This window comes from Malania oleifera, chromosome 4 (genome assembly GCF_029873635.1).
Source record: "Malania oleifera isolate guangnan ecotype guangnan chromosome 4, ASM2987363v1, whole genome shotgun sequence".
NCBI lineage: Eukaryota > Viridiplantae > Streptophyta > Magnoliopsida > Santalales > Ximeniaceae > Malania > Malania oleifera.
This window is the reverse complement of record NC_080420.1, coordinates 7,495,113-7,522,912: the sequence shown is the minus strand read 5'-3', so window position 1 is coordinate 7,522,912 and position 27,800 is coordinate 7,495,113. Positions and strand designations below refer to the sequence as shown.

The window sequence follows — 27,800 nt, the reverse complement described above, 5'->3', positions numbered from 1 at the left end:
TTTGGTAGCTTCAATTGTGATGTGTACTTGCCGGCATGCAGCTGCCTGAGTTTGATGAATTGTGCTTCTTGTTCCTTCAATAAGATTACTATTCTTAAGTTAAAAAATAGGTCATGGTGCAACATGCCTCCCCTTTTTGGGCCTAAAAGTGCACAATATTAACAAATCAACTGATAACAACACAAAGGTGTACTTTTAATTTTTAAAAGTTTTAGAAGACCCTTGCGAGAATCTAAACTTATTTAAATGAGCACGTGGTGTTGCTAGTTAGGGTTCAAAATATCACCTCTTAATTTATTATCTTTTTCAAGTTGTCAAAAAGGTGAAATGATTATTTATTTATCCTTTTCTTTCCTTAATTTGTTTAGTTGAGAGAGGTTTTGAGACGAGAGATGGATTGTATCTTCTTTTGTTCTTGAAGCCTAATGGGTTTTGTAATGTTTTTCTGAGCTTCCAACTCCACCTGCACAACATGTTCATCACTGCCTCAACTTTCTATCTCTTGTTTTTGTTCACCATAGCCTTCTCATCAAAGACTACATCTCTACTGATCACCACCTTATTTGCCACTAGATCTCATAACTTATACCCCTTCACACCCTTTGAATATCCCAAGAGATGCAACGACGAGATTTTGGGTCAAGCTTAGACCTCTCCTCACTAGACACGTGGACATAGGCTGGACACTCGAATATCTTCAATTCGGAGTAGTCTATTGCATTTCCCGTCCAAACCTCTTTTGCCACTTTGTCCGCTAGTGATGCCCTTAGTGATCAGTTAACTAGAAAACAAGTTATACTAACTGCCTCGGCCGAGAAGTTCTTTGATAGCCCTACATTCAATTTGAGACACTAAGCCCTATCAGCAAGAGTCTGATTCATCCGTTTTGCCACACCATTTTACTGAGGTGTCCGGCGAACTATAAAATGTCTCTTGATGCCCTACTCCACACAAAACTCCATAAATTGAGAATTAGCGTACTTGGTCTCATTATCTAACCTTAAATATTTGATTCTCCTCCCTGTCAGGTTTTCCACTTCAGCCTACCAAATCGTAAACTTGGCAAATGTACTAAATTTGTGACGCATGAAGTAAACCCAAACCTTTTGTGAGTAATCATTAATGAAACTCACATAGTATATATGTCCACCATTTGATGTAACTCTAACTAGACCCCAAACATCTGAATGTACATAGTTAATAATTTCTTTTGTCTTGTGAGTAGTTGAATTGAATTTTGCCTTGTTCTATTTTCCAAGAACACAAAATCTGTAGAATTCCAACTGACATGATTTTAAATCTTTCAACAATTTTCTCTTGTGTAGTTCTTTCATGTCATTTTCTCTCATATGCCCAAGACGCATATGCCATAAGATTGTCTCATCTGATTCAGCATCCACGACTGTAACTCCACCTACAATTGTAGTTCCCTGCAACGTGTAAATATTCTCATTCAATTTCTGCCCTTTCATCACAGTCAGATTACCTTTTCATATTGTCAAGACTCCACCTTTGGACTTGTAATTAAAGCCATTACAATCCAAAGTATCAAGAGATATCAAATTCATTCTCAACTCAGGTATATGTCTTATATTACATAATTTTCTTACAACACTATCAAACATTTTTATCTTTACATTTCCTATTCTAACGATCTTGCAAGAAACATCATTACCTATAAGATCTGTTCCAGAATTTACTAACCTGTGCTGAACCACTCCTTGTTTGGAGTTATGTGATAAGAACATGCCGAGTCAAGTATCTAAGAGTCCGTTATATTATCTGACTCCGCAGAAACTGATAGAACATCACCATCCGCTGAATCCTCTTCTTGAACAAAATTCACAAATTTAGAAATCCCCTTATGCTTATTAGCATTTCCCTTCTTCCAATACGGACACTCCGATTTCACATGTCCCTTTTTACTGTATTTATAACACTGGATTTCCTTCTTCTTCTTGGATTGATTTTAGGATTTCTGATTAGACCCATTTTTAAACTTTCCTTTGCCTCGCTCATTACAACCCTTTACCACAAGTCCTTCTCCTTCATCACATATTTTCAACCTTTAATGAAAATTTAATAAAGCACTTGTTACCTCTTCCAAATCAAGTGTTTTTTTTCCCCACGTAAGAGTGGTCACAAGATTTCCGTAGGTATGAGTCGATGGCAAAGAATTTAATAGCATCAAAGTCTTATCATCCTCATCAAACTTCACATCAACTCTCATAAAATTATTTATGATTTGGTTAAACGCATTGATGTGTTGATCTAAATTAGATCCTTCTACCATTTTAAGCCAATATAAAAGCTGCTTAAGAAAAAGTTTGTTATTGATGGATTTACACATGTACTGATTTTCTAACTTTCACCAGATAATCGCTGGAAAATCTTCCTCCATCACCAGATAGAGAATTTCGTCGGCCAAACACAAACGTATTGTCGACACTGCCTTTGCTTTCAAATCTACCCATGTTGTCTCATCCATTCCTTCTGGTTGAGTATCAACCAATGCTTTAGCCATTCCTTATTGCACTAGAATATCTTTCACTCTCCTTTGCCATAAACCAAAATTTCTAGTTCCAGCGAATTTGACAATGTCAAATCTTGTAGAAGACGATCCCGATGCCATAACAATAATTGCTCTAATACTAATTTTTTGTGATATGGATCGTAAAATGAAAATATACAGCGGAATAAATAACAACAAGTGAATGTAAATAACACACACAATTAGAACACGATCAACACAAAGATTTACATGGTTCGACAAAACTTACATTCACGGAAGTAATGACACACAAATTTTATTAAGGAAATCAAAATGTACACAATACACTTCAATAATGATCACTCTCATTCTCAAATTAGGTCCACATGACATATATAGAGTTTCTTTGGAGATTTCTCCTCGTTTGCCCAACTACCCGGCGTTCAATAATTCAAAATTTTAGAAAATTGTCGCAGTCCAGGCGCCCTTCATTGACGAGATCAAGAAGGCCCTTCGTTAACAAATACAAGACTCTCGTCGACGATGCTAGAAGTTTGAAAATTTTCTGCTCTCGGTAATTGTTCGTCGACGAGTTTCAGAACCTTCGTCGACGAATCTCTACTGTTCCCTCGTCGACGAGCATAGGCTCCTCATCAACGAGTCCTACTGTGCTGCTCCTTTTATGTTTTTCTTCCTTCTTTGCTTATCAAAATAGAAGAATAAGAACCACACAAATAACACCATACAATCATTAGAACTTAAGAAGCAAATTGGGTTGGCCCACAGATACGCAAGGAGAACAAATCTGTCCCAAAGCAATTCTAATGACTGAGCTACTGGCAATAGATTTCATTAGACTTGCTGTTGATCCAAAAGAAAATTTTGTTAAAGCATTTGGATGCATTGGCCCACACACATGGATCCCTCTTATGGTCAAATGCCCTAAAACAACACAGCATAGGCTGATGTTATATATTTAAAAAAATTAAAAATCCATAGATTTCACATAACCCATATTGACACTGAAATTTTCTTTCATCTTTTAAACTCAAAATGGAAATCGACTTTGAAATATTTATCTAGCTTTTTATTTTCTAAAAAATTCTTAGCCAATAAATTGTCCTTAGGTATGGTGTTTGTTCTTCTTTTTTCCTTGCCCACATAGTTCTCTTTTGAAAATTTGAAATTATTAGAGAAAAAGAAGAAAAATATGAAATTTTTTGCCTTTTCTTTTGTCTTGGATTATTAAGGAAAGTGAAGAAAAAAAAAAAAAAAAACGCACAAGTCAATAGAAAAGATTAAACTTTATACACTATTGACATTAAATTTTTCTTAATTTTTAATTATATTAAAATAAAATTTATTTTTAATAGTATTTGACGTAGAGAGAAAATATCATAAAAAAATAAAATTTCTTCTTGTCTTGTTTTTCATATTTTTTTTAATCTTAAATCCCAGTAGAACAATGAATTCTAAAATACAACTTCATAACATGTGGAGAGTTTCAAAGCTTTGAATTTGAAGTTGTTAAGATACTTTCTATGATATCCTAAATTTATTATGCCTATTTAGATAAACAAAATCCCTTTTTCATTTTTTATTTTTTGAAAAAGAAAGGGATATTGGGTAATATTTCTATGATATCCTAAATCTATTATGCAAATGTTAAAAAACTAAAAAATTAAGGTGATATTTTTATAATTATTTGAAAAATTAAAAATGAAAAAAATGAAACAAGAAAAGAATGCAACACTAATAAACAATTATTTCCCGATGTTATGAGTAGCCCCCCGTATCTACCATAGCGCGGGTACTCTTATCATTGATCTTTAAGTCTATAAATATTAACCCTTTTGCTCATGTAACTTTCGGTGTTTCGCCTGCTTTTCCAATGCATTCACCTATCGCATTGCACATACCCTCGGGGCATCATAGTTCATAGTTCATTGTGTAACTTAGAATCAAGAATTTGTTTGAGGAGAGAAAAGAAAAGAAAAATGAGAATGACGTTCATTTCCCATTTCATTTTAGTTTTATATCAAATATTATTAAAAATAAAAAAACTTGTACAAAATTTAAGAATTAAAAAAATACAATATTAATAATGTATAAAGTTTATTCATTAAAGTAGTATGTATTTTTATTTTCTTTTTCACTTTTTCTTGATAACCAAACTAGAAAAAAAAAATTTCTCCATATATATATTTTTTCTTTTCCACATGTTTTCAAGTTTAGGAGTTAGAAGAAAATCTAGAATCAAATCTTTTTATTTGAAATTTCAAGAATTTCTCTTTTATTGTAAAATTGATATACATTTCTTTCCACTTCCATCTCCCTCCACACATACAATAACACATATACTGTGACGCCCCGACCCGCCAAGTGGGGCCCGAGTGTCACGTGTTCCAATCACCTGTATCTGATACCATAATTAACATACACGCAGCGGCACATGAATAAATAACCTCAAATAAATACCAGAGTTCTATATAACAAAAAAAAACTAACACTACAACATCCAAATATCTGTATCCACAACTATCATTTAAAACGTAATTCCGTACAAATATATTTATACATATATCAGTATCTCACAATACCCTAAAAAGAAACTATCACAAACAATCCCAGCCTAGGCCTTCAAACCCGATCTTCTGAAGAACCTGAAAAATTGTTAATCCACTAGGGTGAGACACTTCTCAGTAAGGGTGGAATAAATTATAACAGTGTGTGACAAATGAGTTTTAATATTTATATCTCAAAATAAACTGTTTCTCATATAACATCAATAACAACTGAGAAAATGTACCATTAATAACATTCTCGACATCCAATATCACACACACATTCAATATGCACAAGTACATAATTTTTATGCAGGCGAAAGTCCCCAAGGATAGGGAAGATTATCCGCCCATACAAGTAGTTTCCCTCTGCTCTAGTACTAAAAACTACTTACCAGAGCACTCACCTTACTCAGTAAGCCCTTAGGTGAAGTATTACCTCGCCGCCAGTACACACATCTTTATTATTTTAAAGGCGAAGGTTTCCGAGGATCAGGATGTCTACCCGCCCATACAAGTAGCATCCATTTGCACTGATACAAAGAAACTACCTAGCAGAGCACTTGCCTTTCTCAGCAAGCCCTCGGTGGTATGTTTACCTCGCCGCATGCGCACACATGCATTCACAATATGCTATGCCATTATTTTTATGCTATAATTAAATTCACATGCGCACAACACATCCACACAGGAATCATGCATCTCATACTTCATCTTCCAATGTCCTCAGTACGTGACCCACACAGAGCAACTGCGTACATGTTAGTACGTGGCCCACACAGGCACCTAAGTACTTCTTATCTACACGTGGCCCACACAAGTACTACTAACCATACAGGGTACATAACATGGCCCACACGGGGGCCATTATCCACACAGGATATAACGTGGCCCACACAGGCACTACTACCCACACAGGGTATATAACATGGCTCACACAGACGCCATTATCCACACAAGATATAACATGGCTCACACAGGGTATATAACATGGCCCACACAGGCGCCATTATTCACCAGTATCCAATCCCCATGACCTACCCGTCATACATCAGTAGAACAAGCTCCTCGACCTGCCAATGTCCTACCCCATATAGATAACAATACGACGAGCTCTTCGACCTGCCAACGTCACATCATCATTTACATCTAGGCAATATAACAACCTCCTCATGCCAATGTTATATTGAGATGCATATGAATAACCACACAGTTAGTTCACACAAACGCATTAAATCATTTCCACACAGGAATTCAACAGATCAATTCATTTCTCACACAGTATCCCCATAAATCAATACATTTCCACACAGGAGTCAAACATAACAACTCATTCATCATGACATAATCATTTCAAACACCCCCACATACAAACCCAAATAACACAATAATTCATTTTTAATTTATTAGGAAAAATTACTCCCATGTCACACGAATTTCATATCATAAACAATTATCCCAAATATAACCTTAAACCAAAATCATCATTTTCCTAGTAATCAGGCTATTCTGAAAATCATATAGATAAATAATAAATTTCGTATGCTCATAAATAATTGGTTCACTTTAATAAAACACTGATATAATTTTATTCCCCCTTACCTGATTCCCTGAATTATGCTTGCAGGGCTCCCAAACTCATACCCAAGGCGTTCACCCAAACCCTAATTCAATCAAATCAACCCCAACAAAATATTATTATAACATTTCCTAATTTATAATAATTAAATAATAATTAATTTCTAAATAACACATTTATCCTAATTTTGGACTATTTCTACAATAACTCCACGAGAATTTCACTCCGCTAGACTTGTAGAGAATCATCTCTAGATTCTCGTGGTGGTATCCGATCGCCCATTTGACTTAAAATTTAGGAAAAATTGAGATAAGAATAAGAATTTAGCTTACCCTACGTGATATGCCTACGTTATTCCTACGACAAATCCACTTTGGTAGATACATCGGTGGCGAAGAATGGAGTTCGGTGGTATCTTCAGATTTTTAATTGGATGAGAATCGACCGCAAAATCGTAAAAAGAAGAGGAATAGAGAGTGAGAGAATATATTTAATTTTTCTTTCTCTTTCTCTCTTTTTCTTTCCTTCTTGTTCTGTTTGTGTGCGTGAATTTTTTTTTCTCTTCTTTCCTTCTCTTTTGTTCCAGCAAGAAAACTTACACACTAAGTTTTCTTTTTTCTTTTTCTTTTTCTTTTTTTTTTCTTTCCTTTATCCTTTCTTTAACCTTATCATATACTTATATATATATATAAATATATATATATATATATATATATACTTATACATATTACTTACATATAATTAAATATACATATATATATATCCACAATTCTCAAATTTATTAATTAATTAATTTTCTTAATAATATTTAATTAATTAATAATAATAAATTTTTTGAATTAATAATTTTTTTTTATTTTTTTATTTTTTTGGGTCGTTACATTCTCCACTCCTTAAAAGAATTTCATCCTCGAAATTCGCTAATCAATTATAGAACAACAAATTAGTTTGACATTTAAATCCTCAATCAAAACATCAAACAACTACCTTATCCCCAAATCAACCTAACCCTTAAGTTCTAATTTTGAGTTCTAGTCTCTCTGCTCAGAAACATCACCGTCAATGAATTTACCGTGATTTTTTGAAACTGGCCGGATTCAGAAACACACAGAAGTCCATCAAGGGATTTCTGCCTCTAAGTTACGAAACAAAACTCAAAATCTCCTATCAACATCCTAATTTACCCATTCCTATTCTTATCCTTATTCGTACATATACTCTAGTATTAATCAATCTTAAAGTCTGCAGAATCTATAACCTAATGAATACCAGAGTATAGGTACGAATTAATTAGTAATTTTTCTTTCTAGAAATAATATTATTTACTAGGACCAATAATGGTGTATATGATAATAAAGTGTGATGCTGTTAAGAACTGATTGAAAGGAAGTATATGTAATGACCAAAAAAATAAAAAAATAAAAAAATTATTAATTCAAAAAATTTATTATTATTAATTAATTAAATATTATTAAAAAAATTAATTAAATTAAGAAATTTGAGGATTGTGGATATATATATATATATATATATATGTATATTTAATTATTATATATATATATATAAGTATATATGTAAGTAATATGTATAAGTATATATAAGTATATATATATAAAATTAAATAAACATATATATATATATATATATATATCTACAATCCTCAAATTTCTTAATTTAATTAATTTTCTTAATAATATTTAATTAATTAATAATAATAAATTTTTTGAATTAAGAATTTTTTTATTTTTTTATTTTTTTGGGTCGTTACATATACTTCCTTTCAATCAATTCTTAACAGCATCACACTTTATTATCATATACACCATTATTGGTCCTAGTAAATAATATTATTTCTAGAAAGAAAAATTACTAATTAGAAGCAAATATTATTTATAAGTATGCCTTCTATTTCAAAGACCCAAAAAAAAAAAAAATATAATTTTCATTTTAAATTCTTTATATATTATACACACACATAAATTAGTCGTACAAGTGTGCCTAACTTTTTAAAATTTATTTTCTCGAGGGATAATGATAAGTTATAAATATTTAATTAAAATTTAAATACACTCTTTACTTCTAAACTTCTTATTTTTAGTGGATAATGAGATAGTTAAAAAATAGTGAAAAGTTAAAAAGATTTTTTAATTTTTGAAATAAAATAATTTATTAAATTATTTATGCATCCATAGTATAAATTATCGTAATATAAGATAATTTGTAAGTTGACGATATTTATGAAAAGAATGATTGAATTATCGTAGATTCCTTTATAATTATTTTAGAAAAACACTTAATATATTAATATATATATATATATAGTCTTTCATTTCATTTTTATAACTATTGGCAGGGCCGACTCTTCATAATATGGGGTCCTAGGCGAATGATTTAATCAAGAACCCTTAATATTTTTTTTAATTTTAATTTTTATTTAAAATTAATTTTTCTAACTTTTTTGAGATGCAAAATCACTAATTAAAATTTTGTATTCAAGATTTTCAAGTATTTCTTTTTCTATCGATAACATAGTCAATCCATTCATCTTGTTCATTTATATTTTACTTAGAATTAAAAATAAATTTATCAAGAGCTCCCTTTTGAGATGACACTAATTCTTTTATTTTTTTTTCTTTCTTCTTTTTTCATATCCGGATTCATATTTTTCTCGTTGACATAGTTAAATTTCAAAATTAACACTATAAATTGACAAATTATGTAAACAAATAAAAATAAATTTAATAAATCTATAGAAATAGTAGATTGAAACAATATAACCTGATTATTATTATTATTGCAAATCGATCGGCGAGCGAGACTTTAGAGATATCGGATTCTTGTCGGATACAACGCTCTAATCTCAAAGCTTCCAAAATCTAAGAAAAAATAGAAAAAAAAAACATTCAGAGTGAAAATAATAAAAAAATAATATACAAATATTGAAATTAAAATTAGAATTGAAGAAAATTACAGAGAATCGGAGGCCCGAAAATGATGAATACAATAGTTGAAGCAAAAATCAAAGAGTGACCAAGAGATGAGAGTGAGAGAGTGTGAGAGATGAAAAAAAAAATTTTAGAGAGACTAAGAGAGAGAGATGTGAGTAATAGATAATTTGAAATACAAGAAAGTTGTTAGTTGGGAAATATAAGACTTGAAAAAAAAAGAATTAAATTATATTTATTTTATGTTTTAAAATATAATTTCATTTATTTGTTAGTTGGGAAGTCAATTATGGGAATAGAGCATAATAAATAATATTAATATTATTTAATTAAAAAAAATTTTGGGGCCCAAAAAGTATATTATTATATTAAAAAAAAAATTGAGGGACCCTAGGCGGATGCCTCAATGGCCTAAAGGCATAGCCGCCCCTGACTATTAGCCCTAGTAAATAATATTTTTTGCAGGAAGAAAAATTACCAATTAGCAGATATTATTTATAAGCATGCATTTTAAAGCCTTATTTTTTAAATTTATTAATTTTAGTGAATAATCAATAATGTGATAGTTAAAAAATTGAGACTATTTTTTAGAAGGTGATTGAATAAAAAAATGAATTACAAAAAAATTTCTTTAATTTATAGTGCATATATACATAATTATATAAAATTTTAAAAAGAAAAAAAATTGGGCATGTTGTTCTTGCAACTTTAAGGCTAATAACTCTTTTATTTCTTATCCAAAAAAATTAAGAATTAATCTAGAATTACTGTGAACTCTTTTAACGAAACATAGCGTGATAAGACAAATAAATATATAATTATTTTTTTAAAAAAGATTTAAAGATAGAAAATTGAACTTATAATAATATATGGATGACTGCCAGGAATGTGACTTGCATCTCTCGTTATCTCAAAAGGCCATCGTTTTGATATGTTTTGAACTTTGATTTTCAACTACTTTGTTTTGAGCGGAAGGGTTTTGCCGGTGCTCGCCATTTGCTGAATACTAGTAGGGTTCTTGCTTTCTACGCTGTGGATCGTGGTCTGTTCTACAGTATTGTACTGATGTGTGAGGTTCTTAGATACTGGGGCTTTAACTGGAGGGTTCTTGTGGTCTCTCTTTCTTCAATTGCAGCGAAAGAGCAAAAGACCCACCTTTACGGTTTCCCATTAAGAGCAAAACGGGGTTCATCTGATGCTTTTTTATTGGAATGCCTTTGTTCTTTGACGAATAATTCGTTGTGATTAACTGGGTTGTCTTCGAAAACCGCTTACAAGCATTCTATGGTTGTAGACTGCCATTTTTTAAGAAAAAGTTCAGCTTTAATTCGAGGTTTTCACGTAGGTACGCGCTTCTCCCATCCACCTACCGAAGGCATTGTTTTCAAGGCCATTTGTGTTAATTTGAGGCAGAGGAGATGGAAAATCTTGGAACAGCTATTGCCCAGTCTCACAAATTCACTGGTATGTCGTGTTATTCGCGAGTTTCGACCCTCGCCGCAGTTAGCTTTGGAATTTTTCAATTGGGTTGGAGAGCACAAGGAGTGTTCTCCTCAGTCGCTAGAGTCCTGTTGTACTCTGGTTCATGTGATGGCCAATTCAAGAAGATTTGAGGACGCTCTGAGTGTTATGAGCAACTTAATGTTGAAGTATGGTGTTGCACCATTGGAGGTGTTGGAAGGGTTGATCAATAGTTATGAGACGTGCACATCGTGCCCGGCAGTGTTTGATGCGTTGGTTAGGGCCTGTACCCAATTTGGGGCAACTGAAGGTGCTTATGAAGTAATCAAGGAGTTAAAATTGGAGGGTATTTGGGTTACAATTCATGCATGGAACAACTTTTTGAATCATCTCTTGAAGCTGAATGAGTTTGGGAAATTTTGGATGACATATAAGGAAATGGTTTCATATGGGTATTTTGAGAATGTGAATACTTTTAATTTAGTTGTTTGTGCTCTTTGTAAGGAATTTAGAATACTTGAGGCGATCTCGGTATTTTATGGAATGTTGAAGAGGGGAACTTTCCCCAATATAGTTACCTTTAACATGCTCATAGATGGAGCTTGCAAGATGGGTGATGTTGATCTTGCCTGGAAGATTGTCAGGAAGATGGGAGTTATGTCAGGGGAGTCTGTGAAACCCAATTTGATTACCTACAATTGCTTGATCAACGGGTTCTGCAAATCAGGAAGAGTGGCCATGACAGAAGAACTTCGAGATGAAATGATCAAAATGGGTGTTGAACCGAATGTTAGAACCTATGCAACTTTGATTGATGGGTATTCAAGAGGAGGGAGTTTGGAGGTGGCCCTTGGGTTGTGCAGTGAAATGATAGAAAGGGGATTAATCCCAAATACCGTCATTTACAATTCAATTATCCATTGGCTTTACATGGAAGGAGACATGAAGGGAGCTTCTTTGCTGTTGTCTGAGATGATCAGTAAGTCTATTGGTGCCGATCAATTTACGTACTCTATCCTCATAAAGGGGCTCTGCGGAAATGGATATTTGCATGCAGCTTTTAAATTTTTTAACCAAATTCTAGGAAATAATCTTGCAGAAGATGCTGTTTCATACAATATACTCATTAATTATCTTCACAAAAACAATAATATAGCTGGAGCCAAGCAACTGTTAGGCATTATGTTTGTTCGTGGTTTGATTCCTGATCTCGTCACATATGGTACATTGATTGATGGGTACTGCAAGAAGGGTAACATTGAAACTGCAGTTCAGGTTTATGACAAACTATTGAATGACGAGAAAAAACCCAACTCAGTAATATATAATTCTATTGTAAATGGATTGTGCAAGGAGCCATCAGTTGCTGTAGCAAAGCATTTGATCGATGAACTACAGCAGGCAGGTTTAGTTGATGCTATTACTTACAATACTTTGGTAACTGGGTACTGCAATAGTGGGAAGATTGACGAGGCTTTTGATTTGATTGTGGAAATGAGAAGGGCAGGAATTTCTATGAATGTTGTTACTTACAATATACTGATAAACTTCTTCTGCAAGCTTGGGTGCACACAGCAAGCAAAGGAGATCATGAAGGTGATGGCTCTTAATGGCACAGTGCCTGATACTATAACTTACACTACTCTGATTACCACTTTGTGCAAGAACAGCAGTGCAGAGGAAGTAGTTGAATTGCATGATTATATGGTTCTTAAGGGAGTAGTTCCTGATAAGCAAACATACAAGTTCATTGTTAGCCCACTTATTGGAAAGAAAGTGCAGAGAATGTCGGCATGTTTGGTTCACAGTAATAGCTATTCTAGTACACCTCTATTTCAGACTGAATAGTTCTTAAGGTGTTTGGTTCATTTAAGGGGTGAAATAGCTATTCCTTATTCAATTCTTATTCCAGGCATGTCTAGAACACAAATTTTCCACCCACCTTACGGAAATAGCTTGCTGTTCCACACAGAGAAGGTTAAAATTTTTTATCCCAAGAGTTTCCTAGTATAATTTTTAAAACTGCAAAATATTTCTATTTTGATTTTGATTTTTTTTGTCTCAATCACTCTCATTCCACATTTTGTCTCCAGATCACTTCCCTTGTGGACTCTACCGGAAATCTCACTTGCCTCCTCAGTCCTCCCTCACCAAACCAGATATCAACATCTTTCACTTCTGTGAGGTTCTTGCACAAACCTTAACTTTTGATTTGATCCAAAGATCAAAGTACCAACATAACCATATATTACCTCCATGCTCAGTTTCTGTATATTTATTTATTAGATTTGACTTTTAATTTAGTTGATTGCTCCAACTAGTTGAACTTGATAATGGAATTGTATACAAATTGGTTGTTTGTTTTTTATATTTCTTATTTTGCTTGGTTATTGGTATTGAGAAAAAACTTAAGTGGAACAGAAAAATTTACCTCCAAAAATTATGAAGTAGGTTTTTACATCTCATAAAACATCAATTTTTGCATTTAAGGAAATAATATTTTGTCTATAATTGAAGTGAATGTGTGTTTTTCTTCACCTCCCAATTATTAGAAAGCAGTGTCACACTTAAAAGAAAAAAATAGAAGTTTTGAGATAGATTCTTCAAGTGTGAAAATATAAAACAATTGACATGATAGTCAACTTGGTATAATTTTTCCAAATCTAGAAATGAAAATGTTTCTTTCACACTTAGACTTAAAAAATGTTATGAGACAAAATAAGAAAGAGACACCTACAGAGGAAGAGGAGAAAAATCCATATTTTTTCAATCATAGCAAAAAAGAAGTGAATCATAGATAAAAACTCACCTTTCAAATCTGATATTAGATTTGATAAGTTGATATTTTGAATGGCACAAAATGTTGAAGAGAAGAATGTAGAAACAAATACATCCATTGTTACAGACAGCGTGAATAGGTTTAGGGGTTAAATGAAAAAAAAGAAAACAAAAAAGAGAAAATAGATATCCCACCCGCTGACATGCAAGAGGGAGCCAGAAACTCTCAAATGGTTTGGCAAAACAAGAACAATGACAGTCAATATATAGATGTGACTATTCCTTACATTATTTTCTAGGACCTCATAAATAAGATCCATATATAATATGCCTAGAAATGAAAAACAGATAGTATGTCTTTTGTTTATGCTGGTTGTTTTTTTGTTTATTTTACTTGATTCTTAAAGTATTTTGCTCAATTATCTTGTTTGCATCTCAATAGCTAATTATTTTTTCTTTTATTATATTTGTTAGATTGGTATCAGCTTATGTTGTAGGGTATTATTGTCTCATTGTTTTAGGGTTACTTTTTTGTCATCAATCCTTATTCTTTCATAAATAAAATGGCTTGCTGGTCTGTGAGAATTCTTCTCTGTAGACTGGAACTTCTCATTTAATTTCTTCTCTCTTTTCTTCTCCTTTCTTGCTTTAATGTAAACTTGCGTATGGTATCAACGCCATGATTTCTAATGGGTTTTTTTCTTGTTGCTCTCATTTATTGTCAGCTTATTAAAAATTATCTTATTTCCCATAGTGGGTGTTATTTATTGTTTGTTGGGCTGCATGTGCAGGAGAGTCTAAGGCTTGATATGCATTTTTTACTTAACCTAACAACTTAAGCTTTAGATAGAAGTTGATCAAACATGGTACTAGAGCTTTGGTTCTAGGAGGTCCTTGGTTCAAGCCTTATTATCCGTGTTTCTTCCCTTATATCTATTATACTGCAATATTTACTGTGCCTGTTTCTGCACTTGTTCAAGTCATTCAAGTTGCCTCTTCAAGTCCGATACAGGTTCACACTGCAGAAACCCCAATTTGGCGGCACCTTACGTTTAGAGAACCTTAAATTTGAAAGTTTTGCATATAATTGTATGAGTTTGAATGCAAAATCTAAAATTTCTTTTTTGGTGGGGGGGTGTGAGGGGGTTAAAATTGCTTTCTTGAGGATGCTTTAGGGATAAGAAGAGGATTTAAATGCCTTTTTGGTAATTTCTATTCTCTTTTTTGGGGGTATTTTGGGGATCAAAAGTTTATTTGGGTAATTAAGGGTCTATTTGATATCATTGTTGTTTTTCGTTTCTATTTATGCACAATGAAGAAACAGATTATAAAACGCGTTTGTTTAGGACTTGTTCGGTATTGTTGTTGTTTTTTGATTTTGCACAATAAAAAGATAGTTTATAAAAACATGTTTGCTTATGTTGCCAATTTTTTGTTTCTGTTGTTGATTTTTTGTTGTTTGTAAAATAACTAAAAATCAAATTTTATGGTTTTCAGTTGTTTTGACAATCTGTTGCCAGAAATTTTAATATTCAGAAATAGTTTTTTTGGATTATATCATTCATTTTATAAACTTTTAAATTAAAATAAAATAAAATGACCATATGAATTAAATATATTGAAATAAAAATATGCATAAATTTCAAAAAATAATAAAGTCAATTACAAAATATTTTTACTATTTTCAATTGTTATGTCCATTAAAACTTTATTGTAAAGCAAATTTTAAAAGTATAACAATTAAGTAAAATAATTATAATAATTTTATTTTTATTATTGTGTTTTTCTTAATGTGTATTATTCTGTAATTTTATTATTTTAATAATATTTCATAAATTATTTGTTTTGAAGACGAAAATGAGTATTTTTTTTAATTAATTTTTAACTTTTTAATTTTTTTTAGTTTTATAAATATTAACCAAACAAGTTACTGGTTTTTAGGTTTTTAGTTTGTGTTTCCCACTTTGTTTTGTACCAAATGGCCCTTAAACTATTCTCCTAAGGGCATTTTTAGGTTGAAACACAGAAAAAGAGTAAGAAACCATCCCGACTCAAATTCCAAGATAATTCGGGTAGAAGAGGTCTAGCACTTCAAGAACACCTACAGGTTTGTTAAAAAGACGAGGTGAACCTAAGGGCGGCACTAGGGGCATACCCATTTTTTTGCTTCATTTTTTCTTGCATTTTTTGCCCTTATCCTGTGCTTATTTTTATATTCAGTTCTTATCATGCCTTTTAGCACCATCTTGGGCACTAAGGTAGCCTAACATGGCGCTAGGGGTGTACCCATTATTAGCTTTGTTTTTTCTTGCGGTTTTTTACCTTCTTGCTTGCTTATTTTCATCTTGAGCTCTTATCATGCCTTCTAATGCCCAATTTTCAACAATTGATGTTTTTTTATCATATTTTGGGCCATTGAATAAGAGGAGGACTCTATCTCAAGATTTAGAGCCATACTGAGAGAACTCCTTGTGTTTAAAAAGGAGACCCGTAGGGTCCCTTTTCTAGTAGGGAGCATGATTAGGGTTTCTATTTGTTGTTATTGAAAGCATGTTTAAGATTTATTGTGTTGATGGGATTATGGAAAGCATGATTAGGATGTACTTTTGTTTCGTTGAGAGCATATTTTGGATGTATTTGGATGGAAGCGTATTTTAGAAGTATGTTTATGATTGGTTTATAAATAGGTGATATTTATAATTTTGTGCATTTTTGTCTTTATAATGCATGATTTCATTGCATGATGAATACAAGATTTTCATATTTGTGTGCGTGTGCATTTTGGTATTGACCCTCCTCTTCATAAGGGATCTTGAACTACAAGGGATTTTATTCCCCTTTCAAAACGTGGATAATTAATCAACTAGGGCTTGCATCCCCAAATGCTTATCCTTGGCTAAAATGCTGTTGTATGTGTACTCCCTTTGTCGTTTAGATATTGTGCTCTTCATTATTTTTCTCAACTCATGGTTAGCTATTAGTTATGGATTGACGTTAATTTAAAATATGTGTGACATAAGTTGAGAGAATAATTTGACATAAGTTGAGAGAATAAATTTTTTATAAAAAAATTTTAATATGTAAATATGTAAAATATTAAAATGGTATCAATTTAAATGATTTTTAAAATGAGACCTCTAATGAGCCTACTATTGAGTTTATAAACAAGCCAGCTAGAGAGTTAGTTCAACAAGGCATCTCAAGTTCTCAATGGGCCGAGTAAGTTCAAGTTGTAGCTTGACTTATTTATTTGGCTAGCTTCAAATCTAAGCTTGAGCTCAAATAGTTTATCTTACGAGAGTTCGAGTGAGCCATTACAAACTAGTTTGCAAGTTACTTGGCTCATTTGTAGCCCTATATGGGCCCAACTAGGTGGGATGCAACTTGAAGGTCTTAAAGCTTGTTCCAAATCCTAGTGGGGCAACTTGGAATCCAGTTACGTTATTAGTCTATGATGTTGGAATTTCTTTTAGCAAAAGTATTTTTCCTATAAGGCCTAACTACTATGGCCTAAGAATGACAGATGAGATGATGTCTTGCCTCTTGCACTCTCATTATGGTCTTGTAACCTTGTAAATCAAGTTGGAGTCCTTTTAGAGTTGAAACCATTTGCCTTCCTCATAAAATAGTGTCTGACCCCAAAATCACTATAACCTAATAGCAAGGTTGTTAGAATCAAGATCCTATATAGGATCATTGGGAGGGTCCTTAGGATTGAATCGTAGGATCGGATCGTGATTCGTGAATCATAAGATTGTACTTACAATGTAAAATAAATTTAAATTTTATATATTTGGCATTTTATGACAACTCTCAATAAAATAATCCTGAAAACTTGGCTGTAAGTTTAAGAAGTTAAAACAAATTTTAGGAATGTAAAGAGCTTGCTAGCAAGCACCTAGCAGGGTTTTCCTTAAAAAATTTTGGCCCTGAAAACCATCTGACTAGTCTAAACTACAAAGTGCTCTGCAAAGGGCAGGCTGTTGCTAGCTTATTTATTTAATAATTGTAATTAAAAAGAAAAACAAGTAGAATGAAGAGAAAAAGGAAGAAGAAATTGCTAATCCTAATTCAGTGAACTGATGTAAATTTCTCAGCTTCTGTTGTTTTGTTAGTAGACTATAAAAAATAAGAAGGAAAACAAGGAAGAGGAGGAAAGCTATACGCTTTCTGCTTTGGGAAAACATATAAGTCTCTAGCTTGTCAATAATATGAGAAAAAGAAGAGGAAGAAAGTATATGTATATAAAAAAAAAATAGTGCATAACTGCTACAAACATGTAACTTTAACCTTTCAGCCTGACTGCTACTCCCTATTTGTTGCAGCTCTCGGCTGGCCTTACTGGAAGAAGGAACAGTCCGAGCCTACTGAGAGACAACCTTGGATCAGCCTATCAAGAACTCTGAGCTTTCAGAGAGCTTTCAATTTTGAAGGAAGAGAGCTTTCAAGAGATGCTCAGTTGCCCTTTTGACTTGGATTGAACAAATCCTAGAACATGCTCATTGTTTTGCCCTAATTTTGATGCATTTGGGCCAACTAGACCAATTTGTGTGTCTATTGCAAATGTAGAGTGTTTGGACCAGTAAAAATATATGTTGAGCCTTTTTCTTAAAATCCTAAACAGGAAAAATCCATATTCCATTGTACAAATAGGTTCAGGAGGATCGCAAGTAGGATCGTGATCCTAAGAACCTAATGATCTGGATAAAAAAAAAAAGCCACAGTTCCTATCGTTTTTTTTTTTTCAGTGTATAAGGAAAGGATGTTAGCTCCATGGTTTCTGAATTTTTAAGAAATCATGGACACTGAAAATAAGATCGAAGTTGCAACAGCAACTAGGATAATTAAGTTGGAAAACAACAAACCCAAATCCTCACCTCACAATGGAAGACCTGAAATAACATCCAACAACTGGCTGTTGTCCTGCGAGTGATTTGTCAATTTTGATGAGACACACACCTAGATCTCCAAAGTGTTTGATCTTTTGAGGACCAAAGAATGCATCAGGTTATCTCCAATTCTTTGGTGTTAATTTGGGGCTGGAATTTGGATAAGGAAAACACTCTTATTTGATGAAACTTTGACCTAATAGCGGGAGGTAAGTTATTTCCAAGGTTGCCCCTAGCTACGGTTTGGGGCAAACTTTGGGAACGTTGGGCTTTAGCTTACCCAAATGGTTCCATAAGGGAATTTGTGTCATTTGGGTTATGACATTGGTTCCTTTTCTTGTAGAACATTTTTTGTCATGACAACATCATACCCCTAACAACCTAAATGTGGATCCAAAAGCTCCCCCTAAACCTTAGGGTGGTATCGTTGTCCCTCTCTTTATGACACAAAGGTCATCGTGTATGCACTATGTGCACAATGTGCATGAAATGCAAGGACACGTGCACACAATATGTAGTGGGTGCATGATTAGCCCTAATGGTAGGTTCTAAGATTGCATATACTCACAGGTCACGGGTGGGTTTACTGGTTCCTCTTCAGCCTAACAAAGTATGGGTCTTGGAAGGATGCTTTAGTCCAATAGTACACGTGGATCTGTATTATATACCAACCATGGGTTAGTATTAGGCATTGGGATTGATACGTCACAACGGTAATCTGAACATGGAAGTCAAGGCAACTGCCTAGCGTTCTAATCACACAAGGCACATGCAAAGCACAAGATCACATAAAAGTGGTAGTGTAGTGGGTGCATAATGTGAATTAAAAATTACCAATTTGTCATACTTGAAGTCTAATCCTCTATGTTTTTAGTCGATGAAGGGGAGTTTAGGTGCAATGGTAAGGTCGTTGCCATGTGACCTGAAGGTCATGGGTTTAGGGCGTGGAAACAGCCTCTTGCAAAAATATAAGGTAAGACTGCGTACTATAAACCTTTTGTGGTCTGCCCCTTCCCCGGATCCCACATACGCGGCAGCTTTGTGCATTGGGCTGTCCTTTTTACAAGTCTATGAACCCTGCTCCTATCCCCTACAAGAAATAAAAGATTTAAATTAGTTTTGAAAAATCTTTTTAGTTGTTATTTGTGAAGAAAATGAAAATTTGGATAATATAATGTAGTTTTAGATTCACTTCCAAGCTCATTAAGGCTAAAAGAAGTTATTATCCCTAAATTAAATAAATCAAGTGGTAAGAACCCCAAAATGGCCTACCAACTCTAATTTAATTTGAATATTATGGATTCATATAAGCCTACAGCAGGAACCATCTCTATTGGACCATGAACCATGCAACTTAAAGCTAGTGGCCATAGGGTTGTCATCATGGGTAGGCAAAGTCTTAGGCAATAAGGACCCAGTTCATATGGAGTTGCTGTCTTATTATATATAGGATGAAAATGATCAAAATCCTAAGTTTAACTCTAAACTTGGAAATGCATGCCAAATGAAGTATAGCATCTCAAATGAGAAATTATTGGACTTGAGATAAAGTCTGTTGAGCACCTCAATTTGCCCTGTACAAAGTCCTGTTCATTCTGTTGTACTCAGTGAAGGAACTGTCTGAGCATACTTTCTCAACCTCTCACCTTCATCTTCCTGCCTCGCCAAGCAAGCACTCTGCAAGGTGCATTGTTCTTCTTCTTGGCAAATTTGCATTTAACTCTAAATTAACTCAAGTCTAAGTTCCATGGTTTTAAATAGCGGCCACAACCATCTTGTAATGTCATTACATTATGATTTTTTGGGTTCCTTGATACTGTTGCACACTGTTAAATCGGTGGGAAGGAAATTCACAACCATAGCAGCTAGCTGTTACAGATAGCTACTGTTACACAACTGTGTGTATCTGCTACAGGACTATTATGGCAATATATATATATATATATATATATATATATATATATATATATATATATATTATTTTTTACTTTTTAACTTTCTCTTCTCATTTTTTGTTTTTTGTTTTCTCTTTCCTAAGTCATTCTCAATAAGCAAGCTATGTGAAGAGGGGAAGAAGATTATAAAGAGGATGACAATGATACAAAATTTATTTGTTTAGATTAATATTCACAAGAGATGTATTAATTAACAATTTGATACGAACACAATTTTGCTAAGACAATACTACTAACTCGATATTTATTTTCTACATTTTTCAACTTCAACCTTATTTTCTTTCTAGTTTTTGTCATGTTTAAGTTGTTATTACTTTATTTATTTAACGATAGTTTATGATTCTATATTATAATTTTAAAGCTTTGGTTATAACTATAACTTGTTGGTCTAAATTTATTAAATTTTTATTACTTTAACAAATGGATAATAGAACTTGTTTAATTTATTGTATTATTTGTATGTCTTATGTGAATGTATTGTATTATTTGTATATCTTATGTGCCTAATATATTAATGGAGTGCCTAATTATTTCATTTAATTAATTTTTTTTTCACATATATGATTAATGAAAAAGTGAAAAATCTATATAAATTTTTTATTATAGTGGTTTAAAACAAATAAAATTTATAGCCCTTACTAAACAAAGTTAGTAAGTTGAACCAAAGGCATTTCAATGCGTTAAAACTCTCTTAAGAAGGGTTAAGAGCTTAAAACGTGCAAATAAAGCAATATACAGAAGATTGTGCATGCTTGAAAAAATTTCTCGCTGTTACTGTGCTTCCCATTAGGTAACATTCACTACTCCTGCTTCCTGCTACACACATTACCATTATGCCGCCCTACCCCGATGAGTCTAATCACCATAACCATGCATGCCATTATTAACAAACATGAGCGCCATAATAATAAATGATTAAGCTAAATGAATAATGAACAATGCATATAATCTGATCAATATGTATAATATATTCCACAAATATGATAAGAAAATGTTACATTCGCCAATCCTTAACTAGCAGTTAACCATGAGTGGGAACAAAAGACACAGGACATAATATCTAAATGACAACGAGAATAATCTAAAGACACGTGAAGGCATTTTGCTATAGATTTGCATTTTCGGATGAAACCCCAAGTTGCCTACCGACCCCTGCAAGAACTAACCCTTTGCAAGGGCCATCACAGCAAGAGTCAACCCCTCACAAAAGCGAATCCCTGCAAAGACGAGCCCTGCACGAGCCAATCCCTGTGGAAGCAAATCCCGCGAGGACAAAGCCCCCTATGTGGGAATGATTCCTTGCAAAAACTTGCTCTGCTTTTACTAAAAGTTTCTCTACTTCACACCATTTAAATACAAATTTTGATATACAATAATTTCTTCAACAAATCTGAATGAGGAGGCTAAAATGCTGCATTTGGGAGCGTAAATTTCAGACCTTGGATTTGAATTTGAGAGGATTTAGATAAATTTTAATATAATTTTATATTACATCTTATCCAAATGCAATATAAATCCAAATCTAAATGCTATCCAAACATAAAGTAAATGTAAGTGCATACAATTTTGGCCATGCTCGCGATTGTGAAGTTGACCAACATCAACTTTGCTGTGCATAATTTTAAATAAATTGCTAATTATATTATTTTTGCGTTCTTGCGGGCGTTTAAAATTGACAGTATGCTTAGGATGGCCATCGATTCGAGGCACATGACAGGGTCCCCACCATCCTTGCTTTGGGAATTGGGATGCTCTAGAGATTCTTGGTTTGGTGAGTTGGTAGGCTTGAACCAAGGTTCCGCTAAAGAGAGTACTAACCCCTTGCGAGTTTTTTCCCATATTATTATTATTTTATAATAAAATATAAAATAAATATAATTTGTTTCAGAAAATTTTTTCCGATGCTTACATAATCTCGGTTAAACAAATCCCGCAAGTTGGTGTTGCGACATTTGCATGGATCACTTCTCTCCTCTTCTTTTTCTTCTTCACGTGCTGCCTGCGCCTACTTCTCTCTAAGCTTTCCTCCTCTTCCGATGAGAAGGTTCAGCTTCCCCTCTTTGTCCACCCGTTGCCGTGCACGACCACCGCGGCGCGAAGCAAGAGGCGCTGGATTTGACAGAGATGATGGGGTTGGCGGAGCCGCGGAGAAGCCTCAATGGAGGGAAGGATTGTCAAAAGTAGCAGGTGGGTCGAAGCTCAGTTGCTGAGAGTTTAGGGGATCTGGGAGCTTGGGAAGGTGAGAAATGGTGGGAAAGGTGATGGATGTGTGGTAGAAGCCTAGAAGGTTCAAATGAGGGGATATGGAGTTTTGATAAAAAATAAAATGGTGGAAAACTCATTAATTGGGGAGAGGTGCATGTAGGAAAGGAGGCAGCATATTAGATCCCAAAACAATGTCATTTTGACCCTAATTAATTTTTTTTTTTATTTTAAAACAATGAAGTGTCATTTTGCAAGGTGAGCACTGTCTGCATGCACATACTTCTTTTCTATTCTAAAATATAAAAAAAAATAATTTCATTTGATTGAGGCCATGTGAGCAGTTTTGCACCAATTAATTAATCTTTTTAAAAATTTTAATTAATTAATTGATTTTTAAAAATTTTAACTTATCAAAGTAGAAGAAATCACAGGTGGGGCCCAAAAACCCAAAATTTACAAAAATAAAAATAAAAATTCAGAGATCCTAAAAATAATGAAAAAATGAAAAAAAAAAATCCTAAAAAATAAGATTTTTTTTAATGAAAACCATAAGGGTTTAATGCTTAAATGGTACCTGATAATATTTATAAAATTTTATAAGTTAGATAAAAATCTAATAAAATATTAAAATTTACACTTTACCTATAATGCCACTATTTATTTATTTATTTTTCAAATTAACATGTGCAATTAAGAATTCACAACTTTCACCGTTAAGTTGTATATAGTATTCCAAGGAGAAAGAAGTGTCGTTGTACATTGTGATAATATAATGCAATTTTTTATCATAGTTTTAAATGTAATGCATAAATTAAATTATATTAATTAATATAATGCATATTTTTCAATTTAATGCAACAATTTTAAAAAAAAAATACTTACACTCACCAGTTTTTTATACTTTTGAATCTTCATCCATTTTCCCATTTTTGGGCAAGGTATTTGGAAGAAATTTTTGTCTTTGTTTTTATGATGTTCCATTCCTTATTTTTACTAGTTAGGTCTTAGTTTGGGACACAAATTTTGTTTTAAATTTTAATAAATTTAAATAAAATTGAGTGCAATTTTTTATTATATTCTATTTAAATTTAGAAAATCAAATTCAAAATTTAGTATTTAAGCATTAAATATATATTAAAGTAATCAAACAAAATTAAACCCCTTCATTAAACCCTTATGGTTTTCATAACAAAATTCTTATTTTTTAGGATTACTTTTTCCATTTTTTCGTTATTTTTAGGTTCTGTGAATTTTTGTTTGTTAATTTTGGATTTTTGGGCCTCACTTGTGATTTCTTTTATTTTGATAAATTAAAATTTTTAAAAATCAATTAATTAATTAAAATTTTTTGAAAATAATTAATTAATTGGTGCAAAACTGCTCACATACATGGCCTCAATCAAATGACATTATTTTTTTTATTATTATTTTAGAATAGAAAAAAGTATGTGCATGGCAATGCCCACCTTGCAAAATGACACTTCATTGTTTTAAAATAAAAAAAATTAATTTTTTTATCAAAACACCATATCCCCTCATTTGAACCTTCTAGGCTTCTACCACACATCCATCACCATTTCTCACCTTCCCAAGCTCCCAGATCCCCAAAACTCTCAGCAACTGAGCTTCAACCCACCTGCTACTTTTGACAATCCTATACCTTTTGACAATCCTTCCCTCCATTGAGGCTTCTCCGCTAACCCCATCATCTCCGTCAAATCTAGCGCCTCTTGCTTCGCGTTGTGGTGGTTGTGGACGGCAACGGGTGGGCAGAGAGGGGGAGCTGAACCTTCTCACCGGAAGAAGAGGAAAGTTTGGAGAGAAGCAGGCGCAGGCAACACATGAAGAAGAAAAAGAAAAGAAGGAGAGAAGTGATCCATGCAAATCTCGCAGGACCAACCTGCGAGATTTGTTTAACACGCAGGACTAAACTTGTGAGATTTGTTTACGTAAGCATCAAAACGGGAAAATTTTTCCGAAATAAAGTATTTTATTATAAAATAATAATAAAATGGAAAAAAACTCAACCCCTTACCCTTATGCTATACTGCCCAAGCATATCCGTCATTGTGTTGTTTTTAACTCACTGTGAAACGAGTAACGCAAAAACTATTCCAAGTATAAGAGTTATGTTTTGTAATAATTAGCACAAAATACCAAATCGTCTTCTCAGAGAATGCAGTTCAGTTTCAAACTTGCGTAAAACAGAAAGAAGAAAATGAGAAAATATTTTACTGAACATAGTTCATATTCGATTTCTTGGAGTTTTTTGAAAGTTTGTGACAAAATTAAAATAAAGTGAAACCTAAAATAAAAACATAATATGCATAAATAATAAAATAAATACTATAAAATTAAACAGATCAACCAATTATGCCAATCCAATACAATCCATTCACAAATAAACAGTGCCAGATTAAACAAACAAATTAATCAACTCTTTAAACATTCAAATGACGAACTAAAGGAGAAGACTTCATTAATCTCATAAGCATTCAATAATTAAATGAACTTAAATAAGGGCCTAAATAAAAATAAACTATACCTAAATAAAATTTTAAATAAAAATAAACTTAAACAAAGTCTTAAACTCAACCAAAGGTATTAAATAATATTTTTTTTGAGAAAATAATTTTCTAAATGACTTTGATGTAATCTCGCTACTTTAAGTAGCAAGATTTGCCACGTGTCATTTTGGGAATTATTTTTTCAAAAAAAATATTATTTAATATATTTTTTTTAAAAATAATAAATCGAAAAATAAATTCTTATGCGTAATAAATCGAAAAATAAATTCTTTTAATATATATATATTTTAAAATATATTAAATAATATTTTTTTTAGAAATATAATTCCAAAAATGATACATGACAAATCTCGCTAGCGAGATTAGGTCAGAGTTATTCTGAAAATTATTTTCCTAAAAAAGATTTAAAAAAACAAATGGGGAAAAAAACTCCAAATACAAGCCTCATCACCGTACACAAAATATCATCTTCGCATAGCCGCATATTCCCTCCATAAACCGGCGGAGAGTGGAGGGCCCAAAATCAAAATAATCTCACTTACAATCTCTAACGGTCAAAATCGTTATCTCAATGCCTCATCCGTTCCCTCCCCCTCCCTCCACCTCTCATTTCGCTCCTTCTATCCAGCCAGAGGAGCACCAGCGCAAGAGATAAGATATCTGAAGAAGAAGAAGAAGAAGAAAACTAGAGAGCTCTACACCACTCTCTTCTGACTTCTGCTCTTCTCCTCAGCTTCCCTTCTTTTCTGAAGTTTCAGATTTTGGTGTGTGCCCAGAAAAGTGCATTAAACCATGTCCTCCTCCAATCTAACAATGTGGGTTTCCTCCAAACCTTCTCTGTCTGAAGCCTCTTCACTCTCTTTCTGCTCTTCCCTCAGTCCTTTCCAGCTTCCTGCCCATAATTCAGCTACCTGCAGCCCCTATCGATCATCGTCGGTTAATCCAATCCACTGCAGTCTCCGAGAACTTCGAGAGCGTATTTCTTCCGTAAAGAATACCCAAAAAATTACTGAAGCCATGAAGCTTGTCGCTGCTGCCAAAGTCCGGAGGGCCCAAGAAGCTGTTGTCAATGGAAGACCCTTCTCGGAAACTCTTGTCGAAGTTCTTTACAGCATCAATGAGCAGCTCCAAAATGAAGACATAGATGTCCCTCTCACCAAAGTTAGGCCTGTTAAGAAGGTTGCTTTGGTTGTTGTCACTGGCGATCGGGGTCTTTGCGGTGGTTTCAACAATTATGTTCTCAAAAAAGCTGAAAGCAGGATCGCGGAATTGAAGGGTCTTGGCGTTGATTATACTGTGATCAGTGTAGGCAAAAAGGGTAACAGCTATTTCAATCGCCGGCCTTATATTCCTGTGGATAAGTATTTCGAGTCTGGATCCCTCCCCACTGCAAAAGAGGCTCAGGCCGTTGCCGATGATGTCTTTTCGCTCTTTGTTAGTGAAGAGGTTGATAAGGTGGAGCTTCTGTACACTAAATTTGTGTCGCTGGTTAAGTCTGATCCTGTGATCCATACCTTGCTTCCACTCTCGCCGAAGGGAGAGATTTGTGATATAAATGGGAATTGTGTTGATGCTGCTGAGGATGAGTTCTTCAGGTTGACAACTAAGGAAGGAAAATTGACAGTGGAGAGAGATGTTATGAAGACTGAGACGGTGAAGTTCTCACCCATCTTGCAATTTGAGACAGACCCAGTTCAGATCCTTGATGCTTTGCTACCTCTTTATCTCAACAATCAAATATTGAGGGCATTACAGGAATCACTAGCCAGTGAGCTTGCTGCTAGAATGACAGCCATGAGTAATGCAACTGACAATGCAGTGGAACTGAGGAAGACCCTGTCAACTGTCTACAATAGGCAACGTCAGGCAAAAATCACAGGCGAGATACTGGAAATTGTTTCTGGAGCCGATGCTTTAGGCTAGAGGAATATAGTTCTTCCTTGCCCACACATTGAGCGTCCCTATAGGGTTCTATAAGTTTGGTTCTATAGTCAGCAGGGTATGCTTAATTAAAAACAACTTCGCAGATTTGACACTTTTGAATGTAATTTTCAACTTCATGAGCAAAAAAACTGTAATGAATCTGGGAACAGATGGGGCCTTCCAATAATCTTTGTATGTCATTTTTGCCCTCTTTCATATTTATAATACTTGTATTATTTGGAGTTCACTTCCTTTGAACCTCTACGATAAGGTTTCAATTATTGTGCATTATCGCTGCAATTTTAGCTGCTCGTCGTTATTTGTTATTTTTAGCTGTATGTTGTAGACTGCATGAATTTTTACAACGGCGGAAGTTGCTCTTGTGAAATCTGAACTAAATTATTGATTAAAACTAGTGTCACAATGTCGCGGAGAAAGGTTTGAAATTGCGAAAGATAATAATATTAAACGTTCGTTGGAAT

General features: G+C 33.3%; 2 protein-coding genes across 3 annotated transcripts; both read left to right on the top strand.

The window, feature by feature from the left end:
* The first annotated feature begins 10,448 nt into the window (after positions 1-10,448).
* Positions 10,449-18,452, top strand: LOC131152790 (pentatricopeptide repeat-containing protein At1g11710, mitochondrial). 2 transcript variants are annotated; one of them, XM_058104650.1, is made up of 3 exons: positions 10,468-13,017; positions 13,134-13,225; positions 18,144-18,452. In XM_058104650.1, exon 1 carries the CDS (start codon positions 10,864-10,866, stop codon positions 12,886-12,888), a length of 2,025 nt encoding a protein of 674 aa, XP_057960633.1. In that variant the 5' UTR covers positions 10,468-10,863; the 3' UTR covers positions 12,889-13,017; positions 13,134-13,225; positions 18,144-18,452. The 2 variants fall into 2 exon arrangements, with proteins under 2 accessions (XP_057960632.1, XP_057960633.1); XM_058104649.1 differs by lacking the exon at positions 18,144-18,452 and having other exon boundaries at positions 10,449-13,017; positions 13,134-13,406.
* Positions 18,453-25,927: 7,475 nt separating this feature from the next.
* On the top strand, positions 25,928-27,565 carry LOC131152789 (ATP synthase gamma chain, chloroplastic). Its single transcript, XM_058104648.1, has one exon. The coding sequence runs from the start codon at positions 26,188-26,190 to the stop codon at positions 27,316-27,318; it is 1,131 nt and encodes a 376-aa protein (XP_057960631.1). The 5' UTR covers positions 25,928-26,187; the 3' UTR covers positions 27,319-27,565.
* The last annotated feature ends 235 nt before the right edge of the window (positions 27,566-27,800 follow it).